The 16,896-nt window shown below is 37.5% G+C and overlaps 3 protein-coding genes across 5 annotated transcripts; 2 read left to right on the top strand and 1 right to left on the bottom strand.

Moving 5' to 3' along the window:
- Positions 1 to 1,133: 1,133 nt before the first annotated feature.
- Positions 1,134 to 2,731, bottom strand: insl5a (insulin-like 5a). Its single transcript, XM_008415200.3, is given in 3 exon segments — positions 1,134 to 1,712; positions 2,341 to 2,529; positions 2,532 to 2,731. Coding segments are annotated over 3 exon segments (420 nt in total). The 5' UTR covers positions 2,620 to 2,731; the 3' UTR covers positions 1,134 to 1,569.
- A 4,187-nt stretch (positions 2,732 to 6,918) lies between these two features.
- pars2 (prolyl-tRNA synthetase 2, mitochondrial) lies at positions 6,919 to 10,494 on the top strand. Of its 3 annotated transcripts, none has more exons than XM_008415202.3 (4): positions 6,919 to 7,078; positions 8,053 to 8,376; positions 9,086 to 9,331; positions 9,424 to 10,494. In XM_008415202.3, exons 2-4 carry the CDS (start codon positions 8,059 to 8,061, stop codon positions 10,303 to 10,305), a joined length of 1,446 nt encoding a protein of 481 aa, XP_008413424.2. In that variant the 5' UTR covers positions 6,919 to 7,078; positions 8,053 to 8,058; the 3' UTR covers positions 10,306 to 10,494. The 3 variants fall into 3 exon arrangements, with proteins under 3 accessions (XP_008413424.2, XP_008413423.2, XP_081462220.1); XM_008415201.3 differs by having other exon boundaries at positions 6,940 to 7,078; positions 8,056 to 8,376; XM_081606094.1 differs by lacking the exon at positions 6,919 to 7,078 and adding an exon at positions 7,093 to 7,219.
- Positions 10,495 to 10,974: 480 nt separating this feature from the next.
- ttc4 (tetratricopeptide repeat domain 4) lies at positions 10,975 to 16,240 on the top strand. Its single transcript, XM_008415203.3, has 10 exons — positions 10,975 to 11,251; positions 11,334 to 11,451; positions 11,540 to 11,701; positions 11,961 to 12,038; positions 12,171 to 12,295; positions 12,400 to 12,486; positions 13,165 to 13,406; positions 14,107 to 14,191; positions 14,444 to 14,526; positions 14,985 to 16,240. Exons 1-10 carry the CDS (start codon positions 11,141 to 11,143, stop codon positions 15,082 to 15,084), a joined length of 1,191 nt encoding a protein of 396 aa, XP_008413425.2. The 5' UTR covers positions 10,975 to 11,140; the 3' UTR covers positions 15,085 to 16,240.
- Positions 16,241 to 16,896: the final 656 nt, after the last annotated feature.

The raw sequence follows: 16,896 nt of genomic DNA, 5'->3' as shown, positions 1-16,896 counted from the left end.
TTTCAATTTCTGTTTTATCAGACTAGAACTCTAAAAGTAAGAAATAAATGTCTCTGGTTTCTTTTGTAATTTGTCTTTTTGCATTACTTTCAGAGCAATTCTTCTCTGAGCCAGCTGTCATCTGAGGTTCAGACAAAACTCGTTTCAGTTTGAGTAACACCGTCATACCAAACTCAGCAACAGCTTCACAAGGTCTTTCGCTTTTGTTCTGGAGTTAAAAAACACATTTTCTAACATAACATTTTCAGTTATTTGAACAGATGAATGGAGCCTCTCAAGGCCTGCAAACTGTACCCAAAGATGAATCAGACTTGTGGAGATACTCTTTTTATAGCTTGATATATATATTTTTTTGTTTTAATATGTCAAACAAGATGGCAATATGTATGAGTAGATGCTTAAAATACATCCACTGATGTGCCTCCAATTACTTTTAGAGCTATAAATTATTCTTTGGGAAACTTTCAAAAACAATGAGCTCATCTTCTGGGCTTTACCAAATTGTTTAAAAACATATAATTGGGCTTTCTATAAACTTCTCACTGTCATTATTCTGGGTTTTAGGAAATACAAATAATTAGTCAAACCTCACTGATCTGAAACGGTAAAGGTTTAGTCTGATTCATTTTCAGAGAGAGAGAAAAAATACAGTATTTTTACAGTGTATTCCAATATTTGGCTTTACTTCCCAGTTGGATTGCATGGTATTGGATTGATCTCATTATATAGTCTAAATGTAATCAAGAGAAGCATCTGAAGCATGAGCTAAAGTAATTTCCATTTCAAAGTAATTCTAAAAGAATCATGACAGTTTGAGCTATCCATACCTATTTACACCATTCCCAGTTATCCTTGTAGTTTCATTTTCGAAAGTTCAACATCTGAATTGGAGATGACGCACTACTTTCCTAGAAGTTGGGAAAGGTAAAAAACGTTGCTTGTTTATTGGGCTGGTAATCCCGAGAGAATATCAGACTTTGAAATTTGACCTGACTTTTTGATTCAGTGTTTTTACTCACATAATTTTCAAGTATTAAAAAGATGGTGAGCAAAATGGTTTTTAGCTGATGATCTTATGTAACAATAGTCTCCTTTCAAAGAAATGATTGTAATGACTAAAGTACCACACCTAAAAGCATTTGCAAGAACATTTATTTTTCTTATAACAATTTAAAACATAAGTGTTACACATAAAAGCAGAATTGGAAGCTATACAAACTTGCACCACAGTTATTTTATTCTGCACACATAAATGAAACATCAGGTCTTACATATCAGCTATCTAAGACCAAATGTCAGGTCTGAGATTGCTATCTTAATTGATCTGCAATTAATACACTCCTAAGCTCTAATACAAGTTCTATTTAAAACATATTCAGTCATGTATTTATTGATAAAGATATTGAGCTCAAATTCACACAAAAATTCACAGATGCACCACATTCACTATCTCATTTCTACAACGATCATAATATTAGACGTCAGAGTGAAATTTAGGTTTTAAGGCAAGATGGGAGACAAGGCAGTTATTTTGGTCACTGAGAGTAAAAACAAAAGACCAAATGGTCATCAGCACAAGTAGGTGAGTTCGCTTTTCCTGCAGCCCACCTGACAGCACAAGTTTGTCAGGATGTTGTTTATGTCCCGTTTGCTCCAGTTAGATCCCGGGATGCTAAGGTTTTCCAAGCTGTTCTGCTCCCCTGCAGGCAGACCTGGAGCGACGGAACAGAGAGGTGGATGCAGAATGAGAACCAACCTGACAATAAAACTGAACCATCTGGAAAACATTAATTACGTCTTTATTTAAATATTTCCCAGAGTGTAAATAACAAGCAACTGTTTTCATAAATGTTCCATGTAATTTATATTCATATTCTCAATGAAAGGACATCCTAAATGACTGCTATTTATCTTGGACAGTGTCAGTTTCCTTCTTGTAATTACCCTGATTAATACTCTAACCAGATTTGTCTGACAAGACAGTAAGAGAAGGACTGTCATGGGGAACAGCAGCCTACTCATTTGACATATGACCTTTTCTGGCATAATAGAGTTGAACATGCCACTGTGGGGAGACACCTGTCTCCCATCACACCCACAGCCCAATTAATGCTATAACACACAGCTGAAAACACACAGCTGAAAAAGAATATATTTCCACATGCAATAAACAGACTAACTTACTCATCAGGAATACATTTTGTATCATTCCCAAACAAGTAACATCCAACTATTTCTATGACATAGACGGTAATTTTTAAGAAAATGTTCTGCATAAAATTGAGTTGATTCATAGCAAGATAAAACATTAGTTTGTGTCTTGAAAGCGAAAGCTCTCACCGCCCATGTCTGGTTCACTGAAGAATCTCCTCCAACGGGAGCCTCCACAGGTGTAGACCACAGCCCTCAGAAACTCCCGACCACACAGCTTCACTGCCTGCATTTCTGCTCTTGCCTGGTCCGCACACACCACTACGCAGAAGAGCAGAGCCAAAACCGCCAGCAGACGCATACTGGATGACTTCCAAACCCCCGTAGATGCTCTGCTGTTTTCTTTTTCTTCCTCGAGTCCTTCAGGAGTCTCTCGCAGCCTGCAACTCCTTCAGCGATCTTCTGCATTCATCCTTGTTCGTTATATACCATCCACCTGATCATCCAATGACCTCATCATCTCTCCACCCCCCCCCCATTCCAACTTGCCCTTAGCCCATCCCAGTGACACGTAAACACATGCATGCATACTCTTTATGTTTCCGGTTATCTTCATGATCACCACTTCCCGCCATCTGAAACAGACTTACAACCTCCAGCCTTTTATGACCCTCTGCTTAAATGATGTGCAGTCTCGTCAGGCTCCCTTAAGGCCAAAATTGCACTGACCTTCGCAACACTGGCCAATCATAGGAACCCAAGTGATTCCCTCCTGGAGTCAAACAGGTGTTTTCTGTCTTTATAACTCTCTGATGGCCAGGTTGTCTTTCCCTTTACAGCTGTTTTGTCTCATCAGAGGAAAAAATCAATGTTTACAGTTCATCCTGGAGTCATTATGGTGCGGATGATGGAGAGATAAGATACTTGGTGTGACATCTCTGTCTCGATCATTAGTTTAGGTCCCACTTAGGACCTTTCGGAAAAAATTTTTTTTTTGATTAAAAACAAGTTATATTTAAACATTGACACAGTTCAGATTTTCCGTTGTTTATCCTAGCGGTAGTTGCCGTCATTACTGTAGCAGTTACAATAAGCTTTACCAAATCTTGAGCCCATAAGTCTCATCTGAATCTAGGAATTTGCACAGATAAAATTTATTCAACTTTTGGTCAATAGTTGCATATGCATATCCCCTGTTTGGCAGAAAATTTAATAAAGAAACATTCTGTGTGCACATAAAAAAATTATTTTACTAGATCGTGTAATGAAAATTAATACTGTTTCCTATTAATATCGTTGAGGACTCTTGTTGAACGTCTCTTTGTCTTCAGAAATTCTCCTGGGTCAGTGTTTGACTCTGTCTACTTCCTGGATGAAGTCATTCACACAGCTAATGCTGCCATTACCTTCTGTAATCTGTAGCAATATATCTATTTTTTATGGACAAAGCCACTGACAGAAATTTACCAGTGTAATTTTCTTCCCATCGAAAGTGTTTTTGGGTTTTCCTGTGTTTGCGTTTTGTTCTCCAATCTAGGTGTCCAGATGGTCACTCATACTGTGTTAACCTTAACTCTCGTTAAAAGGGAAGGGTCCCTTTCCACTGTCACCATGTGCTTGCTCAGGATAAGGATCTGCTGCAAATTCAAATATTCTATGAGATTAACAGTAATTTGCATTTTGTAAATTACTGAATTTACCAGTTTAATTGCTGTGAACTGTATGTAAACAGAATTAATTCTAAATAAATGGCTGGATCAGAATGAATTGGATTGACCTCTAAACAACTGATTTATAACTAATGGGACATGAATTGAACTTTCTTCTTCCATAAAATGACTTGAGATCACTTTTGCTGTGAAATTCTGCTATACAACTAAACTGAACTCAACTGAAAATACTGTTCCAACAGTTATTGCAGGTTGCCTGTTGGAAACAAACTTCACCTAATCTTAACCCTTAGTTAATGGTAAGCTAATAAAGTGATACAAAAGACAGGTGTGACCTTTCTGTTATCCTAAAAAACCACAAGGAAAAGCAACTTTATGTGCTTTCTAGTACAATTTGGTATAAAGGTAACTTGAAGTCATTGTGATTGTCAAAATCTTTCAACTTGCCTTGCTGCTGCTGATCAGTTTAAGACAAAACATGACAATGTAAAGTTTGGAGATAACATCTGTCCTAATGGGATTGTTCATATCTCACCGAGACATTCAGTCGCCCTTTTTGTCCTGGAACAAAATCTTTCAGAGAGAGATGCAGAGAAAATGGATGGAACAGACACAAACCTAATTGGCTCAGAAGGACATCAACTTGAGTATCTTTTGTCTGAAACTCTGAGGCAGTAAGATGACTTTCACAGAGTTCACCTGGAGGAGAAATGGAGCCAGAGAGAGACACTAAGCTCCGCCACGTCAGCCGGCTGTCCAGTGCTTGTGTGGGAGGAATAATGGTTTAAAATGGCGGACATACCGTGCTGTAAAGTCAGTAAAAGTGCATTAACTCAGACCGTAGAACGACATAGTGTCAACAAGAAAAAAGATTGTATGTAAAGTTTTAGCAGCGTTCGAGAACGGAGCTTCAGATATTTTACCAGAACTGCTGATAACTGTTTACCAGTTTTACAGCATGTCTGAAAAGTATATGAAATTAAAAATGGTGGAAATTAAAAACTATGTCATTTGTTTTATTAGTACATGTTAATTGTTTGATTCTCAGATGTGGACTTTCTGTCCTAAGAAAACCTTCAGAGTCGAGCATTATAATGGTCACCAGTTATTTCCAAAGGTCAATCCAAATCCATTAACTGAGTTCATGTAAGAGTTATTGGGAATTCACAGTCAAAAGATGAGTTGCTTAAGTAGACTGATCTATTTTTGATTCTGTTAGACCCTTTTGTGTTCATTCTTGTATTTTTGGTCATTTTCCTCCCTTTTTTCAGGTTCACTCCCAGCTGGACTAAGTTCTACTAAAACACCTGGTTCTCATGTCACTCACCCGATTGTTAAGAGGTTGTCATTTTTTCAATCCATCACCAGATCCTTCTGTTATTTATTGTCCCTTCCATCCATGCCGGATTCTCTGTGCTGTAGTTGGTTCATTGTTCTAGTCTGAGAACAGATTCTGGATCTGTTCTCATGCCTGTTTTTTTTCTCGTTTCATTGAAAAATTACAATCGTTTTCATTAGGCATACTTATGTCATCTGCACTAAAAGTCAGCCACTGTTAAATTTAGTTTCAATGTTAATTCACAGTGGCGCAGTTGGTAGAGCTGTTGCCTTGCAGCAAGAAGGTTCTGGGTTCGATTCCCGGCCCCGGTCTTTCTGCATGGAGTTTGCTTGTTCTCTCTGTGCATGCATGGGTTTTCTCCGGGTACTCCGGTTTCCTCCCACAGTCCAAAAACATGACTGTCAGGTTAATTGGCCTCTCCAAATTGTCCCTAGGTGTGAGTGTGTGTGCATGGTTGTGTGTCCTGTGTGTCTCTGTGTTGCCCTGCGACAGACTGGCGACCTGTTCAGGGTGTACCCTGCCTCTCGCCTGAAACGTTAGCTGGAGATGGGCACCAGCACCTCCTGACCCCACTAAGGGACAAGGGTGCAAGAAAATGGAAGGATGGATATTAATTCATAGTCTTGGAGGTTTGTTAGAGAAAATGTATTTTTGAAGACAAGGGGACACACTGGACATTTCAGAGAAAAAATTCTGGGCCAAAACAGGGTTGGAATAAAAAGAAAAATCCATCTTTAAACACCTTAGAGAACATTGCAGAGTGTCTCTCATTTTCATAAAGATTAAATATTATTCAGAAGTAACCACAGACATACACAGCTCTGCATAATAAGTGAAAATACTCTAAAATCTTGAAGTAAGTCAAGTAGCAGGATTCTGCTGCTTTTGTAGTCACACATCATTTTCACATTCTGAAAAACATTATTTTATCAAATATCTAAGTAAATTAAACATTTCCTGACAAAGCAGAAAAGCCCAGATTTTTTATGCAACATGTGTTTACAAAGACAGCATGGGTCAAAAACAAAGCAAAGTCATGTCAATACTTCCAGCGGCTCGTTAAGTTTTTATCAGAACATTGAGTCTTCATCACTTCCACTGCCTCACATCCACTCTTCTCTTTCACAATAAATGTTTCCTGTTTTCAGCTCATAAACCTAAAATTGACAACTGACAGAATGTACCCATAAAATAAGATGGTCCACATACATTTAACTATTTCAGTGATAAAAAGAATATAACTCTGTTGGCTCTATGGTGTTCCTAGTCCTGCCAACTTGAAAAAACCTGTAAAAAAACAATCATACTTTAATCAAAAATGCAACAAAGAGACACTTTAAATTTAGGGTAAATCCCCACCTGGTAGAGCTGCTTTTGCCAGTTTTTAATTATAACTGGAATATTGATCCAAATATTTAATTATTTGACAAATGTAATGTTATTGCTTGTTTCATAATTAGTTACTGTTGTAAGGTTTTATGGTATAAAGCACTTTGAACTGCCTTGTTGGTGAAATGTGCTATTCAAATAAACTTGACTTACAGTTTATGTTAGACTTTTTGTTTGATTTGGAAAAGTCTTCTGCCTGAATTTGTAATTTTGTACTTTTCTTACTTAAGTTCTAGTAAAAATTCTAGAATGTGCACAAAGTTGAATATATTTAATATTTGTAAATTAAAATCGTGATATATTTTTCACAGGAGCTGCTTGAAATCAGGATTTGAAAGCTCGTTGAATCCCTTTCTGCATGTAGTTCTCCAAGCCTCTAGGTGGCGATGTTGGCGTGTGTGAGAAGGAAGTAGACAGAAAAAGGCAGAAGGGCGAACTGACGAGGACTGTCCGGTTTTTGGACTCATGCTGTAGAAATGTCCTTTATTTTCCATTGTTCTTAGATTTAACGCAGAATATCTGTCTTAAGGTGAGTTGTGCTTTCTGTTCTTGTGCTTCTGAAGATATTTTAAGCTCTTTTGAGAAGCAAATTTTTGTCTTGCCAAGTTGTTATTTGGATGTATAGAAATATAAACTAGAGCTCTGATTTCTCTTACGGATCACCTGCAAGGTTGGTGAGCAAATGTTTCCATGATTTTCTGCAGCATCACTGTTGGGATTTAAAATATCATTTTAAGCATGCAATCCATATCAGAAAAAATTATGGGGCATTTCGCCAATTCTTACCCAATTTTTGCCTTTACGTTGCCATTTCCTCCATTCATACTTTCAGTTCGTACCTTTAACGTCGTTACACCGCGTAGCAATTAGTTATTTTGCAACTGACTGTTTTGTACACTTGTAGTTTAGTGGTTTCGTACCTGCTCCACAATACATCGCATCAAAATAGGCAAGGTGATCGTTTAATAATCATTTTGTCATTTCTCCTTTTTGACATTTTTTACCTGTAGACAGCATTTCTTACCAATGTGTTTACCTTGGCATGAAATGTATTTGTTATTTTTTTCGAATTTTGGAGATTTGTGTTCATAAATATTCTGGTATTTCGTGTAAAATTGTCAATAATTTAGTAGTATGCAAGGTGAAAACTGCGTTACATTCTACATACATTTTGGATATTTTTGTACTGATTCCATTAGGAACATTTGGCCTCTATAAAATATGTCAGCTCATGATCCCTGAGAAGACCAAAATAACTTTTATGAACTCGATATTGTTTACTGTAGTAAAATAACAACATTCCCTCACCACAAACTAGTAATGGGTTATGAGCAATTCTTCTAAAACATTTGTTGTGATAGTACATATGTATATATTTTCTATTTCTAATATTCTCTTCTTTGTATTCTGATTAAAATATGAAAAGAACAAATCATGATGAAAATAATACATCTCAAATTGTTTATTCATTTTCGCTATATGTTCTTTTTTTGTCTGAAATAGCAGTGTATGATGGAGCCAGCGGTACGTCAGATTTGGAAGAGAAGCTTTCACAATCTCCACAGACCTTTTATTCTTCATAAGAGAACCCACTCTGGTCAGCCTGATCATGCAGACGTCAGTCACTCCAGACACGTCAGACCTCCGCTGCTGGTGTCTCGTCTCTACCAGCCTTCCAACCTGCGAGATGTGGGGCAGGAAAGCCGGTTGCCGGGGGAGATGACCTGTAAGAGCCAGAAGCTAATGCAGCAAGCAGGGCTCATCCATCCGTCGAATCCAGGGTGCTATTACTACCTTCCTTCCACTGTCCGCTCTATGGAAAAGCTGGTAGGTTTTTACTATTGAGATGGTGAATTACGTCAGTGTTTTTAAACTGCTTTCACTCCTGACACCTGAATGGTGCCGAATGTCAAAGTACCTGACACCACTCAACAGGTTACAACATTGTTTTAACGTTTAATTTCTGGTAAATGTTTTCCGGCGAATAAAAAAGGAAAATAAAATAATAATTAAACAAAAAATTAAAAGGTTGAATTAGCTGTGTTGTTGGAGATGGGCAGCAGCACCCCATCCCGACCCTACTAGGGACCAGGGTGTAAGAAAATGGATGGATAGATGAAGGTTGAATTAGCCTTTTTTCTGGTTTATAACACTTGTTTTTTGGGGGAAAAAATCAAAAAGTTTAAACAAAAGCAGTTGCTTAAATAAACATCAAGCTTCCAGATTGTGAAAAATTAACTTAAAGAGTCCTTTCTTTTACATTAATCCATTTTAGTTCCCTATCAACTTCTCACAAAAACTAAGGAAAGTCTTGCAATAAATCAACTTCTGTCTTGATTTTTACAAAACTCAGAGCTGTGATCTTAACATCCTGATTTGTAATGTTAAGAAACTTTTTTTATTTATGGAAATGCATGGTTTCTCCCTAGTGTTCTTGTTTCAACCTGTATATAGATACTAAATCCTAAATGGATCTTAGCAAAAGTTTTTTTCACTTTGGTTATGCATATATAAAACAGTGGTGTTAAATCAACAGATAAGGGTGATTGACCAGGAAATGCAGGCGATCGGTGGACAGAAGTTGGACATGCCCAGTTTGTGCTCAGCTGATCTCTGGAAAACCAGTGAGCGCTGGGATCTGATGGGAAAGGAGCTGTTCCGTTTGAAGGACCGTCACGGTGCAGACTATTGCTTGGGTCCCACACATGAGGAGGCCGTAACAACTCTCGTCGCTCATCAGACGACCCTCTCCTACAGACAACTCCCTTTACTTCTTTACCAAGTAAGCATTCAGTGTGTAGCTGTTTTGGGTTTGTTGTTGTGTGAAGCTGCTTTTTTATTTGTTAAATTTTGATTTCTATTTCCAAATACTAGATCACCCGCAAGTTCAGAGATGAACCGAAGCCGAGATTTGGTCTCCTGCGAGGCAGGGAGTTTTACATGAAGGACATGTACTCGTTTGATGTGAGTGAGGAAGCCGCTCATGAGACGTACGAATCCGTCTGCGAGGCGTACGCTCGGCTCTTTGCTAGGTTGGGTCTGCGTTGCGTTCAAGTGCAGGCGGACACTGGAAACATCGGTGGCACGCTCTCCCACGAGTTCCAGCTGCCCGCAGATATCGGTGAGGACCGGCTTCTAGTCTGTGGGACCTGCTCATTTGCTGCTAACATGGAGACTTTGTCTCCAGACAGAACAGACTGTCCGCAGTGCAGGACTGGCACACTGGTAGAGTCAAAGGGAATAGAAGTAGGTCACACATTTTATCTTGGTAAAAAGTATTCCCATATTTTCAATGCCACTTTTAGTAATCACCAAAACAAACCTGTTGTTACTGAGATGGGCTGCTATGGTCTCGGAGTGACCCGCATTCTCGCTTCGGCCATTGAAGTGATGTCAGCAGAGGAGGGGATCCGCTGGCCTGGTCTTATTGCCCCATATCAGGTTTGTGTTTTACCCCCTAAGAAGGGTAGCAAAGTGGATGAGGCTGCAACCCTGGCAGAGGAGCTGGTCCACAACCTGGGACAATTTTTGCCACATTTGAGAGGGGAAGTTGTTTTCGACGACCGCACACAGATGACCATTGGAAAGAGACTTAAGGATGCTGGCAGACTGGGCTACCCGTACGTGGTTGTTGTGGGACAAGCGGCTCTGGAGGAAACACCGAAGTTTGAGGTGATATGTCAGCAGACTGGTGAGACAATGTTTCTCAGTAAAGACGGACTGCTAGATTTACTGGGAACTGTGGAGACTGTATAGAGAAAAGTCTTTAAACTGGGTTGAACTAAATGTTCAAAGTTTTTGCATTTTTCTTCCTTTTTTTAGTTGCTACAGATATCAAAGCCTTTAATATCAACACTGGATGAAACTTGCTGTTAAAACTGGCTTTGTTACAGATGGGAATATTTGAATGCATTTGATTATGACAATAAAATTAATGTAAAAATACTTCTTTCCTTGTTTTAAATTATTTAAAATACTGTTACTACCAAAAAACAGTACATAAGGTAATAAAATAAGTGAGCCATAATTACTTTAAAAAGTAATTATTTTTTTGTTTATCTGAATTAAAATAAACATTCAATATTTGACTGAAAGGATCAAAGTAGTCTGATTGCTGAAGAAATCGAATCGACGAAAGTTTCTGAAAAAAGCAATAAGATGTTGGAGTTTCATTCGGCCACAAGCCACATAGGATACAGCTTTATGGGGGAGAAGGCTACCTGGTCAAACAAGACCGAGGCTGACTTTATTTTACTATGTGCAAAAATACTTTTAGTCCAAGGATTTCAAAGAGCATCAAAATAATCATTGAATGTGCGATAATAAATTATACATGCATTTTTTTCCCCCACTTTCTTCTGAGTATTAGTTCATCAGATGATATCCGCTCTGCCATCGGAACTAATGTGTCGGCATTGCGTTGCTGTCCGGATAATAGTTGACGTAGCACCATGTGAACACATGCGTAAACAAGGCAGCTTCAAGACTATACAGTGGTAGAGCAGAAGGCTCTGTTTTAGTAAACTGATATTCTTTTATATTAGAACATTGAGCGAAACAAAAAACTAGTTTATAATTTTTTTTAGCTAAAATGGCGTCAACAGATGTGCAGGATGACAGCGACGACGGTATGGACGCGTTCATGGACAAATTCAAATCGCAGAGGTATAAAAATGCTTTCACTGACAACAACTGGGAGGAGGTAAGAATGGCAGTCAGGTCTCTTTTAATGGAAAGTCATTTTTAATCCGTATTTAGTCACTATGTTTAAATTTGATTTGCAGGAGTTCAATAAAATCCCCATGTTCATGAAAACAGCCCCAGAAGAGATTGACCCTAAAAAATACCCTGAGCTAGCCTGTCTCCAATCTATAATCCATGATGAGGATAGATCTCCGGAAGGTAAGTAAAACTTCACGTTTGTGTCACACACAAAAAGTGTTTTCAAGTGCAGTAGGTTTAAAAGTATGAGAGATCTGTGTTGTTTCAGAGCAAGCAAAGAGTCTGAAAGATGAAGGAAATTCATTTTTCAAGGAAAAAAACTACAAATATGCAGTAGTGGCCTATACAGCTGCTTTGAACAAGAAATGTGGGGATCAGGAGCTCAATGCTGTGCTACTGACAAACCGAGCAGCTTCACACTTCCACCTGGGTAAAAAAAAAAATCCTGTCAAAGTTTATAATGCTCCACTAATATTTGGTTTTTAATTGCCTTTTTGTAGACTTATAATGCTTTTTTTTTTTTTTTTGGCACAATTATTAGGTATTTTTGTATATTTTTCCTCTGACAGTCAACTCATAGGCTTAATACGCAATGGTGTACTAAGCCTACTACTAATATTAAAGCATTTAAAGCTTGAAATTAAAATGGACATGTAAACTTTACAATTAAATGCATATTCGTCCCACAGGTAACATGCGTTCTGCACTAAATGACGCTGCAGCTGCCAAGAAGATCAAACCAGACCATATCAAAGCATTGATCCGAGGTATGTAGTACAATTTGTATTACCATTGACTGTCCATACAATTAGATGCCAGAACATAGAAGACATTTTTATATCCTGCATATTACAATGCAAAAAATAGAATTGGGTATGACGGTTTTTGGTGTTCTGCAGGTGCTCAGTGCTGCGTGGAGCTGCGTAACTTTTCAGCCGCCATCCAGTGGTGTGATGAAGGACTGAAGTCCTACCCGACTGACAACAAACTGATGGAGCTGAGAGCATCCGCAGATAAGCATAAAGTAATTCAAGAGATCAACTTGCTTGAGTTGGGTTTCATGAGGGTTGCAACAAACAAATGAATGAATGTGTTTTTTTTTTTTTGTTTTTTTCTGTGGTGTCTCAGAGAGCAGCAGAGAGAGATGCCAGGAAAGCCAAGGCAAAAGAAAAGAAGCTGCATGGTGAGAAAGAGGCCCTTCTGGGTGCTATAAAGGTAAGCATGTTGGCTTTGAATAGATTACGTTTAAAACTGAAACAATTGAATTGAGTTCAGTTCATTTATACATTGCTGATTCACATCAAATGTCATCTCAAGGCACTTTACAAAAAGAAATCAAAATGATTTCAGAAATGTTTAATCAGTTCAGTCCGATCATATAGATAAATATGTCAACTCTCCACATTTCAGTTTGATCCTAGTTATCAACCAATGCAGTGAATTCCAGGTGGTTATTCAAATTAGTCAAAGGGTCTTTTGTTTGAGACCTAGTGTACTTTCTGTGAAGAGAAATAACAGAAGGAGTATTAAGGTGATGCATAATTAGAGTAGTAGGAGAAAGTAGCAGAGCGAGGAAAGTTGGTCAGTATATCACCAGTTATCACGTTAGATTGACTCAGGATGACCTAAGCCAATCTAAGTATAAGCTTTGGCTAAGAGGAAAGTTTTAAACCTCATATTAAAAGTAGACAGAATGTTTGCATGACGGACAAAAACTGGGACCTTTTTCCAAATGAGAGGAGCCTGATGACTGAAATATCTGCATCACATTCTTATTTCAAGACGGTCTAGAACCAACGTGTGCAGGTTTACAGGTGACCGCTGCTCTTCTATCACCCCATCTAATTCAAATTTATTTTTAAAGATGATTTTTCTTATTTACTTCCTGCACAGGAAAGGGGCATCAAGCTTCTCCAGCCAAAAAGGTCACGACCTGAAGGTTCAGACAGTGAGGATGAGGATGAACGCCCATCAGCAAGAATAGCACAGCTGAGCCTGGACAGCTTGACCCCTGTGGAGGTCACAGGGGCTCAGGTCTTCCTGGATGAGCAGGGCTCCTTGCACTGGCCGGTTCTGTTCCTTTACCCCGAGCATCAACAGAGCGATTTCATCTCAGCCTTCTGTGAGAACAACAGGTAAAGCACTGCTTTCTTTGCTCAAACCCATTTAGTAACTGGGGAAATTATGTCCTTAATCTACCCATAATTAATGTTTATGATTATTGTCCTCCTAAAAAGTGTACCTCAGTCTCAAGTTACACTTGTCCTGGCAACATCTGAGACTTTCACACAACAGCTGTAATCATTTCCAAGATTCAATTACACACAGCTCTGTGCTAAAAAGGTCTTAAAAAATAGAAAGATGTTTCCTCAATAATATTGTGAACATTTAGCAACTTGAAACCAGCTGTGTTTTGCACAACGTCTTGGTCTTTATTCTACTTTCATATTTGAAAGGGTAGGTGATGAATTCTCACATTTTGAGAGTGATTCCTTTAAGTCATTTATTGTTAAAACACGTACAGCTCTTTCATTCTGTGTTTTACACTTCAGCATGTGAAGGATTGGTAGAAGTTTATTTGATTTATAACAAATACACATGCATTCATTTTGCTGCAGGTTTACAGAATATTCAGGGTTTTGTTGGTCACAAACAACTTTAACCACCACATGGGGGCGCTGTTTAGCCAACTTTTGCTTTTAACCACTTCATTGAAAAGAAAAAGTTTAGTTTTTACGACAACCATTACTAAACAACATGCCACTTAATTCCACTTTATTGGATAAAAATGTTGTCTTGCAGATCTGTTTTGAATCTTTGTCTTTTTTGGATTAGCTTTACAGATCATCTTTGTGTCATGTTTGGGGAGGAACTTCCACCTTGGGACACAGACAGAAAATACCACCCACAAAACCTGCAGGTTTGCACTTCTGCAAAAGCAAAGCTTCTGAATAAACTAAAGCACAGTTTTTTTTTTCCGTTTTGTTATCTAAAATTGTTTCTTTTCTCATCACGTGTGAATTATTTAGTTGTATTTCCTCCAACAGAACGGTTTGTGTACTCTGTGAACCATGTCAACAGGTGTAATAACATCAAAAGTTTGAAAAGCTCGTTTGGAACTTGTGTCTTGCTGCAGTTAGAGATAAAATAACATTTTAACTTTGTTTTTCAGCTGTATTTTGAAGATGAGGAGAAGAAGACTCTCTACCAAGTTGATCCAGAAATGTCACTTTTAAAAACATTGCAGCATAAGAGGTAATTTTTTAATTATGTTTCTTTGTTTGTTGACATGATTGTTGGTTGTTATTACCGAGAGTTATTGAACATTCAAGGAGTATTTATTTATTTTTGGTATTTCTGATGAAAATGTAAGTTTTTATGTTTCCTAATAAGCAATTTAAGCAATCTGTTTTATCAGTTCTGCATTAGTGAAAATAAAATTCTGAACATTCTGAGTTATTTTAGTGTTTTCCCTTGATAGAAATTGAACTTTTTTGCCATTTTATAAGGAGTGTAAATCAGTTAGATTACATGCTAACTATTTTTTTACGGTCGTTAAATATATTTAAGTGGTGGTGTTTGAGTTTTGAGGTGAAGAACCTTAAAAAAATAAAATGGAAACTTGGTGTAATGCAAAGCAGCCAGTGAGTTTATTTTTAGAGGAAATCATTTCTTGCATCCTGCATTAATTGTTAAATCTGTCCCTTTAACAGGTTTTTTGTGAAGGCAGGCACCCCAAGCTTCATGGTTTTAGTAAAAGACTCACCATTCTGCAAGCAGTTTCTGTCTGGAAAGAAAATCCATGGATTGTAGACACGGACACGTAATATGAAAAAGTAGAGGACTGACCTGAGCGCTTTTGTTTTGAAGATTAAAAGACAACTGTCTGCTTTGACCTTGTTAATGAAACAGGATCTCTTGGCAAAACTTCATTACTGTCAACATGCTTGATAGTTGATATGTGCAGGTTATTATGATTGTGATGTCTTCTTCTGATTTTTCCAAACATGCCTCTATACATCATGGCCAAACATTTTTATTTTGATCCCATGTATGAAATGATGTGATTCATACAGCTGTACCTGTGAACAATTTGTGCTAATTCTATATATTTTTTAGACATAAATACTACTTGTCCTTATAAAAATGTTTTACCTTTTCTGTCATTGCTAATGACATCTTTTTAACTTTAACATATAATAAGAAAATTCTTAAATTACACAAATAACCTGAGATAAAAGTCTTGAAACTGGGTTTCAACATTTTCACACAAATAAATATTTTTGGTCAACTTTACTTTGTGTGGAAATGGCCGTAGATCAGACCCTCCCCACATAAATTATGGGCAACAATTGTTTTGCTAAGATTGTTGACATTAAGGCAAAAAAAAAAAAAAGTAATTTGATTAAACGTGATGAATAAATGATTGAAGTAATGGTGAAAACCATTACTTCAATAATGTAATAGTGTTACATTATTGAAGTAATGTAATTAATTGAGTAATTGAATAATCTTTAACTGGAGGATACAAACCCAATAAAAGGCCCTTTATTTAAAGAATAACACATTCAGAACAGTAAGTATACAAAAAATACAAAAAAATATACATTTTACATTTAAGATAAAAAAAAAACTTGTATGTAAATCTGTTATACCCAGAGTTTCTCAGCTGTCTTAGTTTTAGCTTTACCTGACTCAATTTAAATATTTTATTTGCATCTTATAATGATGTACAAAAACGCTAAATGGCAAATCTGCATAATGTGCACATTTTCTATCCAATTAATCATCAGAATAATCAATAGAATAACCAATTATTAAAATAGTTGCTAGTTGCATCTTTGGTGCACCTTAATTTCTTTATTATGCCTGCCTAATTCCTACAATACCCGTCATCCCAAGTATAGGGATGACAATACCGTGACTCAGTGGAAAAAAAGGACTTCTGCAATAAAGTACAGACAAGACAGTTGTGTTCCTTTATTTCGTCTTGACAACCAGAATTAGCACAGTGCCGTGTTTTGCACTGTTTTGAAGGCACACAGAGTCAAGCTGAACAAATCTCTTTTGACAGTTAATGTTATATTTACCAACACACATTCATGTAAAGCATTCTAGGAAATGTTTTCTTTACTTGAATACTCAAGCAAAGAGTATTCAAGACTGGTTCTGCCTGGTTTTACACTCCCATGTGCTGTGAACATCCTGTCTTGTCCTCTTCCAGACAAGATGTTTCAGTAAGCAACACATGTTACATACTCAATGTGGATGTTGGATGTGCATTTCTGCAAAAAGTGCCTTGTGGTTTGCCGCCTCTGAGACCGAGTGCTGCTTCCTGGGTCTCTAGTCAATTATTTGTGCCCTATTTAATGGCTGTGAAACTGCACTGCAGTGCCTCTTATCCACTTTACTGCTGCACATTCCTGTTTGTAGTATAGATTAAATACTTGCTTATACTTTTTGAAATGTATACTTGGTCAGACTGGTGAAAAGGATTAGTTTAGATCAGTTTATTGCCCAGTCCTACACAGTGATATGATCATAAACCTAGTTACTGGTACCTTTGGTAAAGTTGACCATTATCAAGTTCTGCTGATGATAGGTATTTTCCTAGAACCTACATAA

This window comes from Poecilia reticulata, chromosome 4 (genome assembly GCF_904066995.2).
Source record: "Poecilia reticulata chromosome 4, P_reticulata-male-v2, whole genome shotgun sequence".
NCBI classification, from domain to species: Eukaryota; Metazoa; Chordata; class Actinopteri; order Cyprinodontiformes; family Poeciliidae; genus Poecilia; species Poecilia reticulata.
This window is presented reverse-complemented; position numbering and strand designations above follow the sequence as displayed.